This window comes from Phaenicophaeus curvirostris, chromosome 7 (genome assembly GCF_032191515.1).
Source record: "Phaenicophaeus curvirostris isolate KB17595 chromosome 7, BPBGC_Pcur_1.0, whole genome shotgun sequence".
Taxonomy (NCBI): Eukaryota; Metazoa; Chordata; class Aves; order Cuculiformes; family Cuculidae; genus Phaenicophaeus; species Phaenicophaeus curvirostris.
Window position 1 is genome coordinate 743,703 of NC_091398.1, and position 25,732 is coordinate 769,434.

The following is a 25,732-nucleotide window of genomic DNA, read 5'->3' on the forward strand; positions in this document are numbered from 1 at the left end:
AAGGGAAATGTTGTTTATCATACTCTAAGTTTTCTGTAGCTTCACTGTCCTTTTCAGGAGTTGTCCCAGCTGTTTTCCTGCGCTGATCCTAGAAATCCTTAAATATATAAACAACTTCCACGTATCCAAACCATTCTTCTGACTCCCTATCTTTCTTCTTCACTCTGTAGCCAGGTAATCTTTACCCCCTGAATCTCAGAGACACCCATGCTGTCCCCAAAATAGCTTTGACTAGGCCCTGTCTTAAAACCAGTTTCCACAACCACACTTCATCCGAGTCAGCTGTTATCCAGCTCTATGGGAATACCAAAAAAAGATCTCCTTGGTTTTCCCAGGAATCGACCCAAACATAGGAGCCTGGAACTGCTGAAACTCCTATTGCAACCAGCAAACATGTCGGCTCCTGGCAGCCCAGCTGCCTTTGAGGAATGCTGAAATACCAATATTGCTTCCTTTTAAGCAAGTGTAGCAGTCCTATTGCTCTCAGAAAGCCTTTAGCACATATTTAAATTTAAGGATAAGATGAAATATCTTCCTGAGCCAGTAATAGATATTACAATTGCTTTTAATTACAATAATTTGTAACTATATCTTTTACACTGCACTACATATCCCATATGTTGGATTGCCAATAGCTATGGGTGTTTTTCCATTTTCAGTATGCTGCTTATACCATCAGCACAGACTGTGCTGCTGTTTTTATTCTCCAAAACAGCCTGACTTTATGATTCTGTTCATTTCACACCTGGCAACACAGAAAATTCAGAGGTAATAGAGGGGAAATCCTTCAGCAATCAGTAAAACGCCTAGGACTGCGGCGGTGATGTGTGTTATTTTCTCAAGCAGCAATAAAACGCATGTGAATTTTCAAGGGAGCTACAAGTCATTGTTTGCTACAGTGACATGCCAGCATATGCTCCTGCTATCATTTAATAATGTGGAAGATAGCGCTCATCATAGCTGCCACGGAGCAGGATAGCAGGGATGTAGGTGCTGCGCTACAGAGCAACTTAGTATGAAATAGGTATAACTCACAGTGTTGGTGTTAGAAACAGATTTTATGTGGTCATATATAAACAAAAAAGCTGGTTAACTCACAGGCGTGTACAAACGCATGCTCCTCTATTGCTTGGAACAGCGAAAAAGCAGAGCAGACTTTTACCTGGAACATGATGGGAAGTTTAGACTCTGAAAAATAATTATAGTAATGATTTTGTAGAGTTCCATCTTTATGGTTGCACAGTCATAATGGTTTACTGGGTCACAATGACTTCTGCTTTATTATTCTCCAGTGATGACACATTTCTTCCTAAGACTGGAAAGGTAAACTGTCTGTTTTCCAGTAGATCTTAATGGGAAAGAGACTCTTTGATTAAAAGTCCTCCAACTGGCACAACATTTTCCATATCTTAATCTAAACAGTGATTTACAGTCACTGTTATTCACCAACAGTAAATAATCTACAGTAGGAAATACCGAGAATCCAGATACAAACCATCTGGAGACATGCAAGAAGGAAAACATTCCCAAAGACAGAAGATACAGAGTAAGAAGAGAATCACTGCAATAGGGATTAGATCCAAGTCCCGTGAAGGACAAAGCAAAAGCGACCAAAGCCTGGAAACTCTCCTTCAAAGCTATTTCACACACTACTGACTTTCTTTAATATTCATTTTCTGAACTCTTGTCAAATCAATTCCTCTGCATATTTCACCATAAAAATATACTTTAAAAAATCTCGGTGATTTTATACAGTTTGGAAATGTTGCCATCTTACTTATGCAAGCTCACTTTCCCAATGTGCCATTTACTGCTCAATAAATACTGAGACTGCAATGAAAGAGGAGCTCTTCAGTCAAATACATGCTGAGGAATTTGTTCTCAGTTAGTACAGGAAATGTCCTTGTAAAATAACACATAAAGGGATTCAAATGCAGATTACTTGTTTAATAAAGCATAAATGATTAATAACCATTTAATAAAAAATTAAATTATGCTTACATAAATATTTAATACATTTTAATTAAGTTTTAATAAACATTTATTATTTAAATTTGATAACGTTAAATAAATTCATATCTAAGAACTCCAAAATAGTCATATGTGCAAGAATATAAAACGTTTGGGAGAAACACTTGTTATTCTAGTGATATTTTGTAAATATTCATTGTGTCATAATTTCTAGCAAGGCTCTTACATTAAAAATACCCTTCCAAAAATGTCAGGCGTAGAGAAAAAAAGCATATACTCTAATGACTTTATACCTTATTTTTTCAGGGAAGGGCAAGCCACCAGGGGCCTTGGGGGAAGCAGGAAACAAATGTCATCTTTCTTTTCATATAATTGTATACCCATGTGCTTTGTGTAATCAAAATGAATACTTCAATTTGCTGCATGTTTAGTTGGAGGAATAGAAGGCATATGGAAAAAAAGCCCCAGGGGCAAATGATCTCACTCACCTGGAAAACAATGTGTGTGTTAATAGAGTAACTTGTTAATTAAAGATTCTAAGATGTCCACTAAAGCCATTTATTTCTGAATTACCAGTTCCTAGAGTTAAACAAGATCCCGAGTAAGATGTAATTAGAAACTCTATTTTTCCTCTGTCGCAGTTGTTTCTGAGAGCAATCAATTTGAGAAGGGTCCCAGGAGCTCCCTCTGCAGCAGATGGGCTGCATCCCGGCCCCATCCGCACCGCTACCAACAACAAAAAAGATAAAACAATTTCACGCCTGTCGCCGGAGCTCCAAGATGCAGTGCTGGATTGAATTATCTGCAAATTAAGCTCCTTACCGATAGTGTGACACAAAACAGGGATGACTGCAGAAGACAAATAAATACTCATTTATCAGACTCCAAGTACATGGTAAAACTGGTTTTAGGAACACTTGTAACATTGGTGGTGGTGTTCCAGCACCAAAGAGGAGAACTTGGCCATAAAGCTTTATCCAGCAGCAGATTCCTGTGATGCCTAGGAATTCTTTCATTTCAGTGATGTAGCAGCCCATTATTTTATTTTCTTTAAAGAAAACCAGAAAGAACTGCGGCATTCCGTGTTGAGAACGCTAACAACTCTGGTTTGATTTTTAGAAAGGAACAAGCACAAACGACTACCTTGCATTCACAGCAGTACTGTGAAACAAGGAGAGAAGAAACACACGGGTGTGCATTATTCAGGAAAGTCCTCATATCCAATGCTTTCCAGGGGGCTTTTCAGGTTGCTCTGGCAGGAAGAAGGAAAAACTGTTCACAGAGGAACCACTCAGTTTGGCTGTGCTGGCCATGCTCCCAGGTTTACTCCCCTACTCCAGAGGCAGGCACCCAAAAATATGAAAACAACTTGTATGGTAGGGTGGTACTGGAACTGGGGGGTATTTTTAAGAGTCCTCCTCCAGGTGTAGTAGGAGGATGGAGCCAACAGCTTGCTAAGACAGTGCTGAACTGCATCCTGCATGGCTGCTGCTATTCTCAGTGGAGGGATTTGGCCAAAGCCATTGGCAGGTGATGTTTGAATGCCAAGTAATCACAGCAGACTTTCCTTTTGGCAGGCTGCTAAGAGACATACGTAAGATTTCAAATACCTCATTGCCTGGTCGCCAGGAGAACTAGGAAAACCTATTCTAAAGCAAACTCGCTGTGATCACTGAAATTAGTCTTGGGGGTTTCTCAAACAAAAGCACCAATTAAAAGCTACTCTCATTTACAGTTTCATCTTAGCTATAAGCTTTGCTCATCACACGCGTGCTCTTACAGCTGGTGTTGATCAGTGGTTCCTTACTAGTTTGGTTATACAGGATTGTCTCTTTAATTAATCAAAGGTCGTTCCTTTAATTAATTTATAAATTTAATGTTATCAAATTTTACAGTTGATACTACGAAAAATATGTTCCCTTTGCATTTATATGCACTTTGCCATATATGAAGTTATATTTATAAAAACATAGCTGTCTTTAGTGATTAAATCCTATAAGTACATATTTCTAGACATAAAAAACTAAATCTGCCATTTTAAATTTCTGAATCAAATGTGCATTATGCATCAGTCAGTGAATGTACTATGAGCTTGAATATTCCTAAATACTAATCCACTGAAAAATCATTTTGCTGTAGCAAGCTTTTAAAGGCAGAGTAATTAAAGTTGACATGACAATAACACAGCAGGAAGGTTCGTACTCTAAACACAGCAGGTAAGACATGATAGTCCATGAAGACATATGGCAAACAATGCTATTCTCCATGCCAAATCATCAGTATTTCTGAATAAAAGGGGGGACATAAGTCTCAGCATTGCAGCAGCAAATGCTTAACAGCTGGGATGAAGAATTCAGAGTCTGACTGTTACCAACAGAGGAGTTTCAGCTTTCTGTGGTGGCCACTGCATCTTCAAAGCTCAGTGACTCTGATATTCTCCCTCTCTTTCTGGAGGGATTTACCTTTGACACACAGCTTTGTTTCAGCCACTAGGGAGTTTAACACTGGTTCACTCTGTAGCTCTGAAAAGCGCACGTCCTGACAGAGGAGACCCTTCTTAGACTTCCTGGATACTTGGTATTTCCTTTACTGACTTTAAAGAAAAAACCCAACTACTTTGTGAACACAACCAAACTGGACTCTGCTGCTCCAACAGTCAGATACGGAAGAGATCCAAGAATCTCCGAAATGGAACAGCTTCTCTAGATCAAAAAAGCCAAAATTCTTTCCTCTCTTTTTCTGTATCCAGCCAAAGTGTCTTCTCTAGGACTGGTTTTGCTTCTGACTGTGGCTAAACAGAAACTTCACCTGTCCATCGCACAACGTTAATTTTTCTGAAGCCTACTCTGGCCAGAGAGAAAATATTTAGTGCATAACTGACACATCAAAATAACATGCCGAAGGCTTCCGAGATTCTTGCCATAAGGCAGACAGATAAGCGAGGAGGAACTAGTTTAATACCTTTCTCTGAATCTTTGCAAAGCGCTGTCAGCTCATTAAATGCCACAAAATACATACCTTGGCAAGGCGTTCTGTGAGGGTCTTGAGTCGGGCTGTGACCACCTCATCCCAAGGAAAGCCTTGTCTGTCTAATAAAATGTGTATACGCTGATTAAACTGATCTAGTCCACGTCTGGGGCTCTTCGAGAAGGCTGGAGATACTGCTGGGGAGCTGATGAGGTGAGAATGCAAATTGCTACTTTCTTTGCTCAGCAAGGACCTTGTGGAAGTCCTTGCCTTTCATCCTCGGTTTTGGGAATAAACCCACCATCTGCTGCATTATTTCCTCCCGACCATCGCAAGCTCATGCCAAGGTAAATTAATTTGTTATTAGCTTATATCACCCACGAGTATCTCGCCCTGGTGCAGACTGGGATCCTACCTGGTCACAAAGTGGTGAAGAGCTTGCAGTAACATGGAGCTGATCGAACGCTGTGCTGCTATGGGAAGGAAAATTGGGAAGAATGAAAGATGGAAGAGGTTGTCCCATGTTTACATAGATATTCTGTCACTCTGTTACGAGAGGAACAAAGGGGAAACCGCTCTAGGAAACAGAGGGGAGACAGAGTTAATGGATTTTCTGCACATTCCCCTGATAAGGAGGGCTACAGCACTGCCGGCTCAGCAATCTCCATCTTAGATATTTGTGGGGCAGAGCAATATTTGCAAGTGCAGGCAAAAGTCTAAACATATTAGTTCTCCACTGAAATGAAAAGGCTGAATACAATTACCTCTTCTAGAAAAGTGATGCATGTGCAAACTAAAATAACAAAGGAGAATACATTACCGGGCTAAGATGAATCGGTTAATTCCAATTTCTTTGCCTAAGCTGTTTATCAATGGGGAACACGCCTAACATTAAATAAACTTTCTGTTACTTCTATGAAGAAGTATTTTTTAGAGGGAAATCTGACTGAAAAGCTCGGAGCCTTGTCGCAAAATCAGTCTGTGGCCAGGAGTGCTTTGGAATATATTTTAAGGGTCTAAACAAACTCTGTTTTCTTACAGCTGCCGGCAGAGCAGTCAGTAAATCAATGGCTGGCAAATCAATAACATAATCTAATGGGACCACAAGAACAACTTGAAACTCAAGATGTTGAACCAAAGTCCAGGACAGATCTGCCGCTGTAACTGAACTGTATCTTAAATTACTTCGAGGAACGGAAGGGTTTTGAAAACCTTTGACCCATTCTATTTGATAGAGTACAACTGAACTGTAAAATAATCAATAAAAGCAATAATTCCCTTAACATCTACAAGTGAAAAGGTTTCACTCGATGTAGTGAATAAATACATAGCATAACTGTGGTTTGTTAAAAAAACTACAAACTTTTGGGGAATCTATGGAGATTAGAAAATGTCAGTTGTCAAAAAGGAACACAAAACGGTATAAGAAAAGGGCAAATAAAGATGTGACCCACCCTGGCACCACACCCAAGGAAGATTGGCATAAGTTTTTGGTAACCACAAAAAGAACAGAAACGCTCATATTTTATGTCTTGCCATGTGCCTTTCGATACAGCCGCCTGCCATTCCTTAAATTATATTGCCCTGCACTGCTGAGCAGGGTTTCTTTACATTATTGAGCTCCAGTTTCACATCGCACCAATGTTAAAGGCAACACCAGGGAAGTCTGGCTTTTCTCACAGTTTTTGCACTTTTAGTGTTGAAAACCACCCATTAATTAATTGATATTCATCACCTTATACTTAATTATGCAAAATAGATTGGACATATTTCCCAATGTTTCTAATATATTCCAAAATCCACCAGGATGATTTTACCAATGACAAACTGTTTAAACTAAGTAGTATCAGGTACAGGACACTGCAATTCACATTGTTGATGTATTTTATGAGCTGTCTTTTCAATCAACAGAGGTTTTTCTCTGAAAGCTTAATAGTGAGGAGTTGCTCCTTTCCAATAAAGTAGAAGATGGGACATAGGCATAACTGCATGAAATCAGTCATCCTATATAGTTCTGTTATTCTTTATAATTGGAAAATGAAATATTACTGTAGCATGAATGCTGTTATATTAGGAAACAAGTCAGGCATTTATTTGCTTTACAGGTATTTAATATAGATCTCTCTTTTGTGCTGCTTTTAGATGGAAGTTTTAGTATTTTGGGGTTTGTTTTACATGAGCTCTGTTGATTGCAATTGATGTAAAACTGTATCTAAACATGAACTCATACACATATTTCATTTAGCATTTTGTTATTATCACAGCAGTCAGAGAGCAGGTAAAGCCCCGTCATAAAGGTCTATAAATACACTTGTTGCATTTATAGTGATGGCACCAAAGTGCAAAAGCAGCCTCGCTAAGTCCATGAGACAATTTATGAAGGGAGGTTCTGCTTTAGAGAACTGAATCATGACCACAGAACCTTCAATAGCTGGGAGGAAAATACAAGAACCATTATACAAATTGTTCTTTACTCGCACGTAAAGAGTACTTACCCAAATTTGCTCGGCACGGAGCTTTTTCAGGCTTCAACCATGCACAGGGCTTTGGAACCGAATGAAAGTGGTTTCTGGGCGCTATTTCAACTGGGAGTTTTTCATCTTTATTCTGCTGCTGTTATTGTCTCTGCACTATGAAATTCACAATGTGAAGCTGAATTTAAGTGAAGTCATTCAAGTGAAGTTACGCTCCTGGCTAATGTGATGGGATTTCTCCTCGGAAGCTGCTGCTTTCCTGGTGGTTCCCCTGGTGCATCGCTAGGATGCAGGCAGGGAAGGATTGCACGTGAGTGTACGTGGAAGGGGAGGAACACAAAGAACCTCCCAAAAGTTCAAAAACCAAGCAGGACATGAACAGTCCATCACTGAATAAATAAAGTTCTGTAAGTACCCAGAACTCAAATTCAGGCAAGCAGCAGCAAACATCTAGAAAACACAAATACAACCATGAGAGGAGAGAAATGAGGCTATCCACAGCATTCCTAGACAGACTGGCTTTTCATGGCAAAGCGCTCAAGAAGCAGTGACCCACCCGGCCATTTCTTATCAGTGTCCATTTATTAGGTAGAGATCATGCACTTGAAATGACTTGAATGGTCATTTAACACTCAGGCTCAGAACCACCACCACAAAACTGAATTTTGCCTTCCTACAAATTTAGGCCAGGGTGGTAACATCACAGTTCAAGCGAGCTGCTCACCTGCACTAGGGCCAGCCTCGAGGGCTAACAACAACGGATATTGCCAGTACTTGGCATTATGGCTTCAGGATAAAAATGAATTTATTTTGCACATTATTTAAATTGCCTTCCTTTTTTTTTTATTTCTACTGTTATTAAACTGTAATGAATTTATTTGTTTACAGAAGTGTGCACCGCATGTCTAGCTCTGTTCTATAATAGCTGGATTTGGAGCATGGCCCTGATTTCTATCCTAGACATCATTAAACAATTTATTTTCTGTGATAGGGGAATGTGCTCCTGGGCAAGAGCTCTCCATTAATATGAATTATTAACAGTATGTATATACATGCATTATGGATTTAAAAGATGAAAAGAAAGCTTGCCAGTTATTTTATGGAGCTTTCTCCACCTACAAGGCCACTGCATTTCAGACAGCTGCCTGCTGCGCGGTCACAGACAAGGAATCCCTGACGACCACTCAGATTTTGCTTTCCTGTTGCTAATATTATATAAAATGTTTCTGAAAAAAAATCCTCTGGTTGGCAATATCTGCTTAGCCCTTCACTACTTCTTCCTGCGATAAAGCGAATTTGTAAACCAGCTGAGAGCTCCCCAAATACCCAGGCTCCGCGGGAAGGGGTGTCAGCACTGCCATCAAAATGCACACGCTTTTATTGAAAAATATCTTACAAGAAGGATATTTTTGTAACCGCAGCATTTGAGAAAATTGGTTCATTTTTAGATGCTCCTGCTGACGCATCTGCTTGTGATGTGTCAAATCGCATCCATCAGCTCTGTTAAGCTTCATAACCCTGCGTGATAATGAAAAACGATGGGAAGAAGCAGCTTTGATACCACACATCACACTGTGACACAGCAGCAGAAAGAGCCTAAAACATTCCAAGCTCAAATCAAGCCTCTCCAACACGCAGCTGCAGTGGCCTCCATTCCTGCTGCTGTGCAGCTTCACTCCCTGTGAAAACCCCTCCGATAGGTGTGTGCTCCTTCAGCCTTTGCGGGTAATTAGTCCTCCAGCTCCTGCGGGACGCGCACACCCTGCCACTCAAGCTAATGCCACGCAGAGCATGTCAGGACACCCCAGTGCCTTCTACCCAGGGGTTAAAAAGGAAAGGTCCTCCCTACATGAAGGCAGGGGGGTTTCTAGAAATTAATTATTCCTGCTCTCTGCAAGGTCACAGATCATTTATTAAAGCTTTCGTTAAAACCCCTTGCGGCATCCCCCCTTCCACCTGGCCTCCCGTGTATCTCTTTGCATTGTGAATATTGCCAGGTTATATCTTTCCCTTTCCCCTTCCCCTTCAAAAGCACCTGCAAGCTCTCCACTAAAACCACTTGCTGTTGTCCTGCAAGACATTCTCGAGAACAGCAATTACTGCTGCCGCCCTGCCTCCCGCTCCGGGGCCGCACGGCACTGCTCCCTCCACAGCCACGCTCCCAGCACTGCGCTGGTGACAGGACTGGTTAACATAGACATCGTACACCTATTCTATATTGCATATCAACTATTCTTAATATTGCTCTTATTCTTCATTATAAATTTCTTGTCTTTGAGAATACCCTTGCGATAGCTTTGTGATTGACATTCTTTATCTCATCCCGACACTTACCTTCTATTTACTTGGTGTTTTACAACCTGAATAGTGTTTTGCCTTTTTTATTAACACATTTATTACCCACATTTTTTAGTGGAAGATAAACCACGAAATACCCTACATTCTTGATAAGGCTTCCTGTTAGGGCTCCAAGCCACATCTAGTCCCACCACATGAACAGTCTAACCGACCTCTGCCACGTTCAGGCAACTGCTCCCTCAACAGATGCAAGAAAACCCAGTCAGAGAGTCAGGTTTTTGTTAACTAAACACAAAGCTGGCAGCTGGAGTGAGTGTGTGCAGAAGCAAAGCATCTGCGCCCTACGGGTTGTCTGTGCTCCCATACACTGCTGCTGGCCCCAGGACCTCGCACCTTCCCATGCAGAAACTGGATTCCCAGCAATAGAAACAAAGGTGCTCAACCCTCATCTACCAAAATATCCGGTCAAATGGGCATAAAGCAATAATCTTGCCTAGGAGTGAAGCATAATTCACTTCCTTGCCCACCCAATCGCTCACCAATTTATTAGGAGAGTTCTCACTGCTGAGTGTGCAACACAGAGAACTCAGCGTGTCTAGAGCTGCTGGGCGTCTAATAAGACAGAAAAGCACCTCAAGTTTTTAAACGCCCCGTTCACTGAAACCACCTCGCCCTAGTATTTCGACCCATGTGCTCCTCTTAAACTAATTGTAAGCCATTCTGAAGCAGATAAGGACTGAAAAATAAATGTCCAATGAATGCGATACTTCCCTCTGCTGGGAAGAATGCGGTTAATCCTTCTCTGCGTTCCTCTACACTCAGTCCTGGGGAAACTGGCGGTGCTAGAAGAAAAGGCCTTCCTTTTTATTTCTTCTGCTTCTGGAGAGACACGTGAAGAGAAGGCGCGAACCCAGCGCAGCTGCAGGCAGCAGCACAGCAAGCGACGGGCTCATTTCGCATGCTGAAGGTTCATCCTAGCAAATAATTTCTCCAGAGAGAAAAGAGACTTTATTAAAAGCAAATTGTATGCAAATCTCTCGCTATCCTGTCTTTTTTTGACAATGATTGATTGACGGACCAGCTAGGAAACTGCGCACTAAGGAAAACAGCACTCTTAATTTAAGTGGTAAAGAGATACAAAATACAGCCTGGCAATAAAAAGCAGGGGAAGTAATCTGAAGCAGCTTCCTGCCACCTTAGAGAGAAAAAGATGGGGTTATTATACAAAATTGACTCTCTTTTCTTCATCTGTGTCAATATTCCTCCTTTCAATGGTTTCATCTCTCCTGCTACATACATTTCAAACCAGTTGTTCTTACAAACACTTAATTACAGGTGTGAAATTCCAGCTAGAAGAGTACATCCCTGAACTGGTAACCTGGTACATGCACGCCAAAATAGTTCACCTGCATAGGTATAACCACCAAGACGCAAATAGACTCCTCCTTCCAATCACAATGTCACAAGCAAAAAGCATCATGTAGGCACTGGCAGATTCAGGTTTTCCCCTTTCAGCCTGTCACACAGCGATTGCCTCCTCTACACTGCAACAGGAGTTACTGACGTGATTTTACTGTCATTACTACGGTTACACAAACCGCATATAGAAAGGAGTCTGCCGCCCACAAGATGGTTTTGGGTCAGATTACCTGGACTGTTAAATCTGAGTCACAACAGATTTGGACCTGACTTGAGCTTCACTTTCTCTACAGTCACAGAAGTGCAAACGTGCAATTTAAATAGAGTTTTCTTTGATTTATTACAATATAAAAAGAGGATGCTGTGCTTCTGAAGTAGAAATTTCTAATTTTTCAGCTTAATTCCAGATTTCACCGATCTGATCAAATCAATGACTGCACTGGAAATACAAGCTGTTTTGTTACAACAGGTACAATTTTAAATGTGTGATACTTGCCATTTCTTACCCTCGAGAAAGGTACACAGAGGTACAACCTGCAGTTCATTTAAAAAAAAATATCTATTTTCAAAAGTACTTTCCTTTTTGCTGCTTCTTTTGAGGAAAAAGAAGAAAAACAACCCCTTTCCAAATTCCACGCCTAGCAAATAAACACCAGTGCTGATTTAACAGTAACCTTATTTAATTCACATAAATAATACTCTATCCATCGTGGACTCACAATTGATGTTTACCTAATAAAGTTTTTCTCTATGTGTATTTGCACATTTTAAACTTATCCCAGTAGAAATAAAGACCACTGATATATTATTTTATTTAAATATTTTGTGAATGCAGTTCTACTTACGGAAACTTCTCAATGAGCCTGTACAGGTAGAAAATCCAATGTTTTTCATGTTCTGTTCCTTGGCATCAGACTAGAAAGCGCACGTACACCAAAACACTGGTGATAAATAACAGAAAATCTAAAGATATACATTTACGGTCATTAACTACACAAATATCCTCACAACAGAGGAGGTAAAAGATTGATTTAACACGGATTAACTTTTCTTTCCTGGATTGTGCTCCTCATCATGCTTTATGAAATTATTATTCAACCAAAAGGAGCAAGTATTTGAGAACTTTAATAAATAAAGAGACCTTATGCCCCAGGCCAAAAAAAGTCCTTAGTATTATTAATGGCAAAGCTTCCTTAGGCTTCACTGGGTTCCAGATTTCACCATCAGGTCACAAGTCAGACTTGGGGTAGAAATCTTCCCAACCCTTCATAAAATTCATAAAATAAAACAGGAGCTTGAAGGAAAAATGAGATGTCTCGTAGAACTTCACATTGGTACACTAATTCTTGCAGCCAGAAGCAATAAAAAAAGCCTGGTTTGTACTCATAAATACCTAAGTTCCAGTAAAGTGTTATAATCTTACTCAAAAAAACCCCAGAAAATGAGAAAATTTTATAGTTTTCAAGTAAAGAGCAGAAGGAAGGATGTAATACATACAAAACCACGCGTGCTGCAACCATTAAATCTAAGTGATCTATAAAATAACACATACATTTAGATAGTTTAGCCATATACGAATTGATCTTTATACAGTAAAAATGTCTTTACTTTCAATAAAGGGAGTTAATATAGGTTTCTATAATTTTACAGCTCTTAGGCACATTGCATAAGCACGAGCACTGCTCCACCTGTACAAGTCTGTTGGCCACGTACAGTGATGAGTATTAGAAAATGAACGAATAGAGTTTAGCACAAGCAGACTGTCAGCTTATAAACTTGTAAAATACTCAGTAGATTAAAATCTACCACCTTAGTTACAAAAAAAGAACTGTCTTCAAAGTACATTCTCACAGTCGTCACTTATTGCCTTAATCTGGGACAATTAACAAAATCCTCAACATTGCAACACAAACGATTCCCAGCTGGGGTGAATCAGTGGAATTCCACCACAGCTGGAAGTTGCACATTGATTTACATCGATTAAGTCGGCTCAAATATACGTAAAGCTGCATTTCGAATGCAGCATTTCAAGTAAATATTATCATAACACAACACATGTATTTTCAGAAAAATGCACAACTGTAGAAAATGATAGAAAAATCTGAGCCCTGTTGTATAGGAGACACATTATCCTGTGCAGGAATACATCGGGCTTAGCGTGAATATCACAGCCAAATGAGTTTGAAGAGTGTAAATGCTTATTAACTAGTGCAAAGTTAACAATACAAAGAAAGAAGATTTTGCTTCACACTGACTTCATTGTTGTTATGCTTTCTTCAAATGATAAGAGTGTTCCCACTCAATAATGCTCTGTAAAAGGCATTTCTTTTACCAGTGTTTATAATCAGCAGTTTCTACATCCGTGACCACCCACTGCCCACTCCTGTGGACTCGGAAAGCTGGTGATTCCTTCCCAGGAGTTAAAAGCTTGCCCAGCTTCCACTTTGTGAAGGAAACCAAGTAAACAATTTGATTCTTTGCATGTATTTGCAGCATTAAAAAATGATACGTACTTTCAGACAGGACAAGAGAGCCCACTACTCACTGCCTATATCCCGAAAGCTCCTCAAGATCATTGCCCTCTGGCTCGTGTTACCTGAGGGAGGGTTCGTTCCCAGGAGGGTCACAGGCTGGACGGAATGCAGCTTCCCAAGGACCGCAAGAAAGATCCTCTTCTCATCCCAGTGGAACAGATTAACCTTTCAGGCATTTATCTGCAGAGCAGCTCTGGGAAATCACAAAATCTATAACCTCATTGAGGTTTCCATCTGAAGACTGCGTTCTTGCAGATCGGGTGTATCAGTTTTCCTGGTTGCAACTAGGAAGGCAGCACAATAATGCTAAAAACTGGCAAACCAGTGAGGCACACAGACACAGCCGATCTGCGTGAACTCAAAAATTCAGAAAGAAATTCAGTACATCTAATGAATTCTGTGGAATTTATTTAGAATGATAAAACTTCAATTATTTAGCATTTGCAATGGTTTTTATTTATAGATTAGACTACCAAGTTACTGAACAAAAATAGGCACTTAATCTAAAAGACAGGTAAAACACGAAAAAGAACTGCCCTTATATGACTTGCTCAAGGTTATATATTTAATAATAAAACAGCAACTCAAAAGAGTATTTTATTTGGTAGTTTAATTTAGCGTGCTTGACTTTAAACTACCTTGTGATTTATTTTTATATTGGTTTTGCTTTTACATATGAAGTCACACAATCAAACAGTTCTTACCGCTAAAAGCAATGCATAGTAGAAAAATTATTACATCGGACGGTTCTTAGTCTTTTATTGTCAGTAGTTTATACACTATTGAGGAGCAATTACAGTAGATGATAATTGTGCAATGTCTTAAAACTGTATGATAACTTAAAATAGAAAAAAATATTTAAATTGTAAGAAAAAAAGTAATGTTCAAAGCTGTTTGGATATTTTGTTGAGAAAATGAGGCCTTCTAAGTGAATAGATGGGATTTTTCAACGAGCTCTGCAACTGAAAACCTGAGATTGGCTTTTTTAATCTGCTGCCAGATAGAAGTCCATGGGTATGATCACGTGCAATCATGATTGTCCTATCTGTTTGTTTATTTACTGTTAGATAATTAGATGGATTTTGTCTTTGATGAGACATCAGAAACCGAGGATCGTCTGCGCCAACTGCCGCAGAGGAGGGCAGGAATACAAAAGCCAGAGCAGAGGACAAAGCAGCTAGCGCGCACCTTCCACCCCCAAAGAGAGGTCCCCGTGCTTAAAGCCCACTTGGTACCCATATTTTACAGTCGGGAGTGGAGATACACAGATTATTTAGGCATAATCTCAAAATAAAGCAGGATATAAAGTCACTTATAAGCTATATTTTTCAGGAACCAGATAAATATAAATGAGCATTCACCTGAAATTACAACTACAGCAAAGGTACCTCCTTTATGGCATTAAGGGACAGATGCTCAGCAACGTCCTGCTCCGTGTCACAGGGGATCCGAGCTGCTCTCCAGAACTTGACCGCTCATCTGCTCTTTCTGATCAACTTCTTTGCTTATTTAAGTAGTTTAGCCCTTTGGAACTGCACAACATGGAAAACTCGCATCCCTTGAGTGGCCAACACTGTGATCATGGTGGCAAGACGCTATTTGCTATAGTTTTAATGTAATAGAACAGGAAAACTTGCAATATTGATATAGGTAAGTTCTAATGCTCTAGATGCAGAAAATAATATCCAGATATATATGCTTTAGGATATAGTATTACTGGTCAAATGGATAATGCCTTTAACTATTAATATGCAAAGAATATTAATAATATTCCAAAATTACTATTCTTTCAGTTCAACTGTATATTATACAATAAGGTGAAAATAAGTAATTAATTGGACGGCTAGCACCTACCTTTAATTATGGAGTGCCTACTTCTAGCACTAACAGTCATGCTGCAAATCCTTAGCTTCACTCACATGATAACCCTTCGTTTCAACTCAGACCTCTATCCTGGGACCACTTCTGGTTTCACTCTGGACCATCGCCGCTGTGGGCCTGACGTATCTCATACTACAGCAAAGGGGAAGATCTCCCAGGCTAAAGCCAGGTGAGGTTCAATAAGAAAAAGGTTGTAGGAGGTAGGGAGAATTCTCTGAAATATAATTAAAAATACTGGCAGTATATTAGAAGAATGATTATTCATTTCTATTCTACGTTACTCTATTTCTTTACCAAAATGCTGCAGGAAAACAGGGGGGTGAAGCAAGGCAAGAACGTGAACCAAACCCTGGTGGATTCCCCATGCAAAGCTGCTCCTGACCTCCCCTTCGTGCTCACCTGCTCTTGCATGTCAGCAGTGAGGACTGTCACTCTGAGAGATCTGTCCCCAACCGAGGGAGGTGTGCAACCAGAGGAACCACGCTTGGTAGCACCAAGACCCTCCCTGCACTCTGCCTCTTCGCTGTTCCCTGGAAGTCAAGCTGCCGTTGATATTTCCCTCCCCGTCCCCTCTGTTATGGATGTTATTGGTTACGCCGCCTTTCTGTGGTTTAGTATAGAAGGGGTTAGCTCCAACGCCCAGCGCCTTGTGCGCATACTACAAGTAGACAAAAATTTGTCACAGTGACATCAAACTGCTAACACAAACAGACCTATTACCCTTTCGCACTTGCTCGGTGAGACAGCTGCCCTCAAGGTATCAGCCTCAGCCTCTCTGATAAATCACTGACGGAGAGGAAACCTGATTATCCCAGCACAGCAGGGGTAGACGATGCTATTCAGCTGCAGAAGAACATGGAAGAACAACATCCATGAGGCTTATAATGAAAGATTTTTGATATACTTAAGTAGTTAACAAAAATTTATTGCAAGAGAGAGTTTGTCACTAGATTTACAGTTTCAGAGAACATAGTACAAAACATAGTGCATCAGCTTTGTCTAAACATTAAATAGGTGCAAATACACAAAGATAAAAAACAAAAAGTGAATACTTTACAACATAAGTTATAGAACTATAAATATATTTTATATACATTATAGATATTCTAAGACATGATTTTCACTTATATATAGAGTTCATATTAGCATCAGACTATTCAGTGCTTTAGTTAGTGTATAGGTCTGTATTTTACACGACTGTTTGCATCATACTCACAGCAAACGCTTCCCAAGGAACGAGGAGTTTTAACCAGTTTATTTCACAGAACCACTTTGCAAAGCGAAGGGGACTGCGGAGGCAGCGGGGCCATCGAGCTGAAGGCTCCTCCCTCCACCCCGCAGACCCTTCCTAAAAGAGGGGCTGCAGAGGGATGACGGCTGGGTGCGGGGACAGCAGGGACGGGAAGACGGTGTGAGGCAGCGGGGGAAACGCCAGCTGGGTTGGGTGCAGCACCGAGGGCGGCAGCAGTGGCAAGTGCGGCGGCGCGACGAACGCCGCGTGGCCCCCCGGGCAAAGCCTCGGTCCTACCGGGAGGTGAGGTAAAGGCGCCCTGGAAAGAGCTGGGACCTGCGAGAGGAATTGCTGCTGGGGCTGGAGAACCTTCAAGGTGCTGGCGGCGTGGGCGGCGTGCTGCTGGAGGATGGTGTGGTGGATGGTGGTAACGGAGGTAGAAGACAGCGGCGGCTGCAAGGGTAAGGGCTGCAGCGGGGAGTTCGGGGGCTGGATGGCCGGGGGAGGGAAGGTGAACTTAACTTTGCTGGCCAGAATGTTTTGTGGCATGATCTGCTGGTAGGCTTCGGATGGGAGATCTTTGAATTTTTCGTGGTTGTCTGGAGGGAAGATCAACGCCTGCTCGGGCAGGGTGAAGGGGGCTATCAACTGCTCGGCTGCTAAGAAGGTGTGACTGTTCACATGTGCTTCTTTGAAGGGCAAGGGTGGTGGGCTGCTAAATATGCCAGGACTACATTGGACCCACTCGCTCGTCACCTCATTCATTTTCTCATGCGGGAGAGACTCAGCCAATTCGTAATGGCAAAGATAGGACTTAGGAGGAGCTTGTTCCAAATGTCTGTTGGGGAGGGGAACTTTGTAACAGGCTTGATTCTCACGACTGCTGACATTTTCTTTTTTCTTGTCATCTTGCAGAACATCCTGCATGCCAGCAGCTGCTGGAGCACCGTGCTCAGGAGCAGGAGCAGCTGAACCTGCGGTGATGTTGGAAAATGTACTCTGAGTGCTCTCCATCGCTGCGCACACCGCCAGCTTGCTGTTTTCCAGTACGTGCGAACAATCTGTTTCTAAAGGTGACTTGCTTTCTTCCAGCTGCATTGGTTCAGCTGTATCTTTTGCATGATCCGTGCTGGCATCTACATTAGTTTCCTCTAGACCATCTTGAGTCAAGAAGTCACCCAAAACATTTAACGTAGGATTTGCAGCATTGTCTTCGGAAGGGCTAGAGGTCTCCCTTCTTGCATTCCTATCACGGAATACGTGATGGATTCTAGTTTTCCTTCTCCTGTGTTTCCCTTTTGCCCTGTGATGTGTACCTGAAATACGCGCTTGTCTTAGATACTCCTCCGCTGATATTGTTTGTCTGCATGAGCTTTCATCTGATGAAGAGGAATAGCTCTGCTGTCTCCGCTTGCGGTGGGATTTGTCAGGTTCCTCTGTTAGAATGCTGTAACCCCTCTTTATGGACAGGTTTTCACTCGGAGTTTTCTCCTCACTGCAGTACCCTAAACATTTATGCTCTGGGCTACAGCTTGACCTCCTGACTTTCCAGCCACAACATGTTTTAGAGTACCTCAAGCCGTGCCTCCTGGAACTCAGAGCCAGCTGCTTTGCCTGTCTCCGACTGCTTGCTTTGCTCCTTCTGTACAGTCGTTTACAACCACGGTGCTGGCAGTTACTTTTTGCACTCCATAAGTCACACCAGCCTCTGTCCCCAGGTGCATAATCTGACACAGGCAGGACTCTCTTATGACCACTGTCAAGGCCAAGTTTTTGATGTGGCTGCTGTATCTCACCAGCAGCTAGCCAGACACTCCCGACATCATGTCTGCACTTCTCTGGATTATTCTGGAGGTGCTGACATTTATTTTCATCTCTGTAACTAATTTCCTTTTCAGTCACTGAAGACATCTCCATTTCTGCTGCTGTTGTGTCCCCACAATGATGATGATGATGACAATGACATAATTTTCTTCTCCTTTTCCGTTTTCTACTTTTGTGAAACCATTTTTCATGGCTTTCTTTGATCCAGACCTTGTTGTATTTCTCATCTATCACAGTGTTTTGTCGTAAGTGATTTTTGGAAACGTGACACTTCTCTATTTTTCTAACCCTGAATGACTCATCCAAGGACACTTTATGTTGATTTTTTGCAAGATCACAATTTCTGATGAGGGAAACATCACTTATAAGGGGTACTGTATAGCTGCACACATTTTTATTCATTTCTGTTTCACAATCACCACACTCTGAAGTAGGTTGATTTGTAAAATCCAAGACTAAGCTATGGTTGGATTCAGTTTCATGGTGCAAATGAGGTATGTTTGGCTGATGCTTGGGCTTTTCTTGGCTGTCACTGGCTCTGGATGTCTTGAAATCAAAATATAAAGGATTACAGCTATAAGAAATCGATGGGTCTGTAGTTGTGTAGATTAACATTTCTGATGGCCACTGAAGAATATTTGTTCCATACTTGCTAAGAACAGGAACAAAGGGGTCACAAGGCCGCTTGCGCTTGTCTGGTTTGCTTTGTGGGGCTCCACTACCGCCTTCTTCAGATGGTGACGGAACTAATTCATCTGCCGCCAGCTTTTTTATTTCAGTTTCAGTTGTGGATGAATCACTGATCCTGTCCTTATCATTTTCCTCTGCGACATCCTGCAGAGATAAACAACCCTCCACAACCGCCTGTGCCAGAGCCCTGTTTAGGGGCAGCTCATCCGCGCTGCAGCCCAGGGGCAAAACCTCAGCACTGTCCACAACCGTGGGCAGCGTTTGGTCCAGTAGGTCTGCTGCACTTGCATCAAAACCATCCATGTCAGAGGACACCAGCTGCTTTGACTGCGACACAGCAGCAGCTAACACGGGACTTTCTAGCTCCCTGCTTTCTTCACCGGCCAGCTCTTTCGAGTCCTGAGCTTCAGAAGCTTCTGCTGCATCTATGCATTTTTCCACCAGCGGGTGAAACCAGTTCTGTTTCTCCTCAGGGCACAGGACTATTTCTGCTGCTGAAGGAGACTGAAGGTTACATGTTCCTGGAACAAACCTGCTTCTTCTGCTAAATCCGTGCTCCAAAGACGTTTCGTCATTATATTCATAGAAAACGGCAGCTGAAGACTCCAGTTTGACTGCTGCTTTCTTAGGAAAAGCAAAAGAGAACCCGACTCTATGTCCCTGAGCTCCTTGGACCTGATCTCCGTATTTGCTAGCATCTCCTTTATTACTACATGCATTTCCAGGAGTGGAAGAAACATCAGAAGCAACGTCTCTACAATTCTGGGCATCTTGCATTAAAGTGCAGCTGAAATCCTGCTTGCTGGCAGAATCTACTGCAGCACTTTGTGGGATGTCACTGCAATGGTCCTGCACCGTCACTGTGGTGGATTTGAACATCGGGCCACTTCCAGGAGCGCTAGGAAGGAAAGCAAGACCCAGAGTCAGTACCTATCAGAGGACTGCAGGCAGAAATATGGAGTTACATTGGTATCTAAGAGATATTTTTAAGGAAAGAGGTATAATCTATGGATGCATAAATGCAGAATATAAAAAAATTTCATATTTTATAATACCATCAGTTGACTAATTAAAAAAAAAAACGAGTAAATATTGTGCCCCCAGTTCCTTCATGTGACATTACCAGCTGAAAGGCTAATATTCCCTTTTCCTGGACACACTGGCTGGCCTAAGAAGAGACTGCATGTCTCCCTAGGAATCATGCTTCTCCTCCCAGTAGCCCGTCATGGCCACAACACTATTACTACAAATAGCAGAGCTTCTACATTCCTTTGTGGTACAAACCACATTAAAACAGAGCGCGCTTCATAGACTGTTCCCTCTTAGTCATCATCCCAGTGACTGCTGCTCTGCCCACGGGCAATCACCCAGCAGCTCCCTTCCTATTTGTGTTCACAGGCTGAACTGTCGCAATCTCAGCATTTTCTTTCATGGGAAAATAATATTGGGGAGAGTATTTCAGCTGACAGCAGTGCAGAAAGTGATTCATCCCTCTCGAGAGGGAATTTATCACTGTCTACTGCTGTTCTTCATTCCGTGTCCTCTTCCCATCTGTTCTATTTGACTTAATAAGAAGCAAAGGGAAGAGCAAAACTGTTTAAGCGGCCAGTTTTCCAGGATCCATGGGAACTGCTCAGCACTAGGAGTCATGGACCTAGGTTAAAACTATTTTTTTGCTTTAACCAAACTATTCTATATTACAGTGCAAACTAATGATAGATGATGGGTCACCGGGAAAACTTGCAAGTGTTGCTCAGGACCCGAATGATGAACTTAATCTATTGGGTCTAGAAATTAAGGTAGAGGTTTTATGAGACAGGAAATCCTCATGAGAATTCCTGCCCTGGAATTCAGCAATGGCAAATAGGTTGTAGCTTTCTAGCAGCACATTGGCTTATTAAATTTAAATATACATTTAAAATACATTTTAAATATACATAAAAAGATTTAAAATATATATTAAAACCCCTACACAAGTCCTTTCTTTAACAGGATAAAATGGTGACTTCTACAAAACCAACTTGGAAAATACTAGCTGAAAAAATCCTGTGTGTTTCCCTATCTCACACCTCTAAGGATGCAAAGTGGCAGTAAACAGCAACTTGTAAACAGAGAAATAAACCTCAGAGATAAATTCTCCTTCACAAACCAGAAGAACACTAGTTAGAAACCAAACCAAAACAGAAACAACAAAACCCCTCAAAATCTGTGCTTCACTAGCATGGAAAAAAGGAAACAGTAAGTTCTTCTTTCTCCTTAACATGCTAAACTCCAATCTTGGGGTACGTTTAAGGGGAAATAATGTCCAATATCCTCAAGCATTAGATGTGGACAGTTGAAATCTGATGGAGGAGAAAGTCTCTGTATGAGTTATCATAAAAACACAGAATGGTTGGGGTTGGAAGGGACCTCAAAGCCCATCCAGTCCCACCCCTGCCATGGGCAGGGACACCTCCCACTGGATCAGGGGCTCCAAGCCCCATCCAGCCTGGCCTTGAACCCCTCCAGGGATGGGGCAGCCACCCCTGCTCTGGGCAGCCTGGGCCAGGGCTTCCCCACCCTCATGGTGAAGAAATTCCTCCTAATGTCTAATCTAAGTCTTCCCACTAATTTTAACTTAAGAAAAGTAAAACTAGGTGTCACACTCCTCCTGTCAAGCAGACCTCACAACACCGTGCCCCATCCACCCGCTCAGACAGGTTTGTTTCCACGTGCTGCCCATCCAACCTACGGAGCAAGAGACTGTGACTGAACAAGAGCTACGACTTGTACGTCTCTGTTCGTTCATCTGGGGACACAAAGGCATTTTCATTTCAGCATTGACTTTTTTCCCCTGGGATTCCACTGTGAAAAGCCAGCACATGGATTTCAGCGGCTTGTCCGTGTCATAACCATGTCAGATTTCAGTGAGAATACAGTCACAACTAGCAACTCGATATTCATTCCAACTGTTTGCCTGCTCACCCTGCAATGCTAGAACACAGGACTAGCAAGGAGCCCCCTTTGCAGAGGGAGGTGAGCACTCTGTCGAGCTGGGGAAAAGGAGCACTTACCTTTTAACATAAAAAATCCAGTCACTGCAATTTGCAATCAGATTTCTGGATGCTTTCCCAGGCAAGTAGTTTGAAAACTAAATGGCAGAGATCTGTTACATCCTAGAAAGACAGACTGTACTCCTCACCTCATCAATGGAGTCGTGTCAGCCGGCAAATGCGTGACCTAGTTCACTCGGCTTTCAATGTGCCTGCTTTTATGAAATATATATGAAACACATCTTTTTTTAAACTAGAAATCCATGTCATTTTAGCTTCACTGAAAAAGCAACGTTAAACATTCATTTCTGCACACAGTGTGAACCAAATTACTGTACACCTACTGCTTCAAAGCTGCCGTAAAACACCGTGTGCAGGGCTCCAGCCCAGGGTTCCAACAGCCCCGTGTCCCATGGCTCCAGCCAATAGCACAGGGATTCTTTTAAAGTAGTTTTTATGTCTCAGCAGCCGTGCACTTACCATGCTGTCTCCTTCCTTAGCTCAGCCAGCTTGTGCAGACGTTGAAGGGCTTTCTCCTGTTTCCTTTCATCCTTTCGTGACTTAGATGCTACATTCCGAGCAAACTCCCTCTGTTTCAGTTCCTTCAGTCTCTGCAAGAAACAGTCACGTAAGACACACAAAAATCCCAGAGATAATAAATGTTTATAACCACAGTTATTTTCTGGTAAGCACTCATGACACACATTATTTTTGAACCTAACCAAAGTGACCCATACCGTGCATTTATTTGTCTCAAGTGAACGACCAAAATACATAGAGTTAGGTTGAAGATAGGATAGAAAACTTTACTGTAGCTTTTGGGATTAAAGTGGAGCAGCCGCAGTAGGATGAGGCTTCTTACTTCAGCATCAGTTGGAGAAGGTCGGGAGTGCCACAAAAATGATCTGAGAACTGGAACACCTCTCCAGTGAGGAAAGGCTGAGAGAGTTAGGGTTGTTCAGCTTGGAGAAGAGAAAGCTCCAGGGAGACTTCATTGTGGCCTTTCAGTACTTAATGGAGGCTTGTAAGAATGATGAGGACAAACTTTAGCAGGGTCTGTTGTGACAGGACAAGGGCTAACAGTTTTAAACTAAGGGAGCGGAGATTCAAACTACTTATAAGGCAGAAATTCTTGATGATGAGGGTGGTGAGGTGCTGCCACAGGTTGCCCAGGGAAGTAGTGGAGGCACCACCCCCAGAGGTGTTCAAGGCCAGGTTGGATGGGGCTCGGAGAGATGTGATCTAGTTGAAGAAGACCCTGCTCATTGCAGGGAGCTTGGAGCAGGTCCTCTCCAATCCAAACCATTCCATGATTCCATGCTAGTATGATACTGACCCTGCTTCCCACCAGCCACTCGTGAAACCCAAACCATTTCCTTTCATAGGTGGCTTCTGAGTACTCATAGAATCACCATAGAATCATAGTACAACTCAAAATGTTAGAGACGGGATGAAGCTTGCTCCTTCCCCTCCCCATCATTCTCTAGCACCTGGCAGTTAAAGACGGGATTTAATTCCATTTTGTAAAGCTCAATTATTCTTCAGGTTGTCTTTTTTTTTTCCCCTCCAATACATAAGGTATGTGACAATACCTAAGTATGTGACAAAGCAAGAGAAGAAAAGAGAGATAAAAGGGGGCTTTTCCACAAGGCTAAAAAGTAGAAGCAGAGTTGTACATAAATTCGTAACCACCCTCAAGCAGCAGCACTTTACTGTAGTTACTGGGATGATTATAATTAGTGATTTGATTCTGACCCCTCTTATCTTACTGCTGAAAGCTCACAGGACTCCATCTCATCCCACCAATGTTACTGTGGCTCCACATTTCAGGGTGCGAGTAGTGTCTTGCTCACAGGGAACAGAGACAATGTCATTGAAGGAAGTTTTAGGTAATCCTGAAGGTGTAGAAGATGCTTTTCAGGCCCTGTCAGTGCCAAGCAAACATCATACCAGCACCTGATCAGTAATTATCTGCTTAGCATATATTGGTTCTGATACAGAAGAGCTGCTCACAACTTTTAAGTAATTAAATTGTTCTCTCTGTTTGCTACAAGTAGGAGTCAATACGTAAGACAGAGGAGTCTGGCAGCTCTGTGTGCACAGTCCTCATGTTGGACTGTCTACTCTTCTCCACTGGTGAACAACTTGTTCCAGAGCTCCCCTTCTGCCAGACCTCCTGTCAAATACACCGCTCCTTCCCTCTACTGCTCTGAACCTAAGAGGAACGAGTTATACAGTGGGGTTATAATTACAGCTGGTATCTCAGTCTTTTTTTCATGAAGAGCTTTAACGAGCTATAAGGATGACACCTAGTGAACTCCTGAGGACTTTGTTCAGCAAATACATACGGAGAAGCGGAACTTTTCTCAGTAAAACCACAGTAAAAACCAGAGCAGTAAAACCACAAAACATGCACCCAGTGCAAGCTGGTTTGAGACCTAATAAGGCAGTTTCCAAAAATACGATTTCCTATATAGGAAAAAAAAGACACCTAAGCGGGGAAAATGTGTGCCCCCATTTTTGGATACTGTGGTTCTTTTCTGTTTGTCTTTATTTAGCCATACAATCACAGAATCACTAGGTTCGAAAAGACCTTTGAGATCTTCAAGCCCAACCGTACCTATCCGCTGCTAAACCACATCCCTAAGCAATTCGTTGCCATCTGACGAACCCTCCTCTCCCGCAGCCCCTCGCTGCACTTAGTCATGCTAACGACTGCTAGCACTACATTTATACAGCCCTACAGTTCTATCTTGTTGGGTTTGCTCATATTATGCAAATGAAAACAAGATATCACCCAATTAATGATATGAAAAATGTCATTAGTCCATGCATTCCGAGTATCACGAGGCCCCCACAAAACTTGTTTGAAGTAAATGGCAGCAATAAAGCCACGAGTGTGCTTTATTCCTGAAAAGCATCTATCTCATAACATTTTTATGTCTTTCCATGTGGTAGAGCTACTCACCAACACTAGCCTCAATAGCAAGTTTAATGCCTGTTATATCTGTCTGCTTCCATGGATCAGTGAGCAAATAATTAACGGGCAATCATACAGTATTTAAATATAATTCTCTCCTGTATTTTGTTCTGCTTCTGAAGCAGTTCAAAACATCTAAGTCCTAGCAAGTAGAGTTCAACAAACAGTTCACAATGAATAATTAAATGACATTTCTGCAAGAGAACTAAATGCCTTCATCGTTCTCAGGGGTCAAGAACCAATAGGAATGGTTTTTATAATAACAGGAGTCAGAAAGATGCCTATTGGGATTTCAGGGCAGTGCAGTTCAGATGCTATTATGCTAATTTCCTTTTGACCTTAGATTAACAATTAAATTACGTGGACTTTCATGATGCTGAAAATACTCAGACCATAAATTCATTTTCTGATCAGTGGAAGTATAAAATTAC

At 41.8% G+C, this 25,732-nt stretch overlaps 2 protein-coding genes across 3 annotated transcripts in view; both read right to left on the minus strand.

Moving 5' to 3' along the window:
- Positions 1-25,732, minus strand: part of DUSP19 (dual specificity phosphatase 19) — a 501,898-nt gene that overhangs the window by 60,996 nt on the left and 415,170 nt on the right. The window lies entirely within an intron of this gene.
- The window catches only part of ZNF804A (zinc finger protein 804A), a 138,908-nt gene continuing 129,612 nt past the window's right edge, over positions 16,437-25,732 (minus strand). For both annotated transcript variants that reach the window (XM_069860565.1, XM_069860566.1), the window contains exons 3-4: positions 22,802-22,932; positions 16,437-20,187 (exon numbers count right to left, since the gene is read on the minus strand). In XM_069860565.1, the coding sequence (XP_069716666.1) occupies positions 16,893-20,187; positions 22,802-22,932 (3,426 nt within the window). In that variant the 3' untranslated portion in view covers positions 16,437-16,892. The remainder of the gene's footprint in view (positions 20,188-22,801; positions 22,933-25,732) is intronic.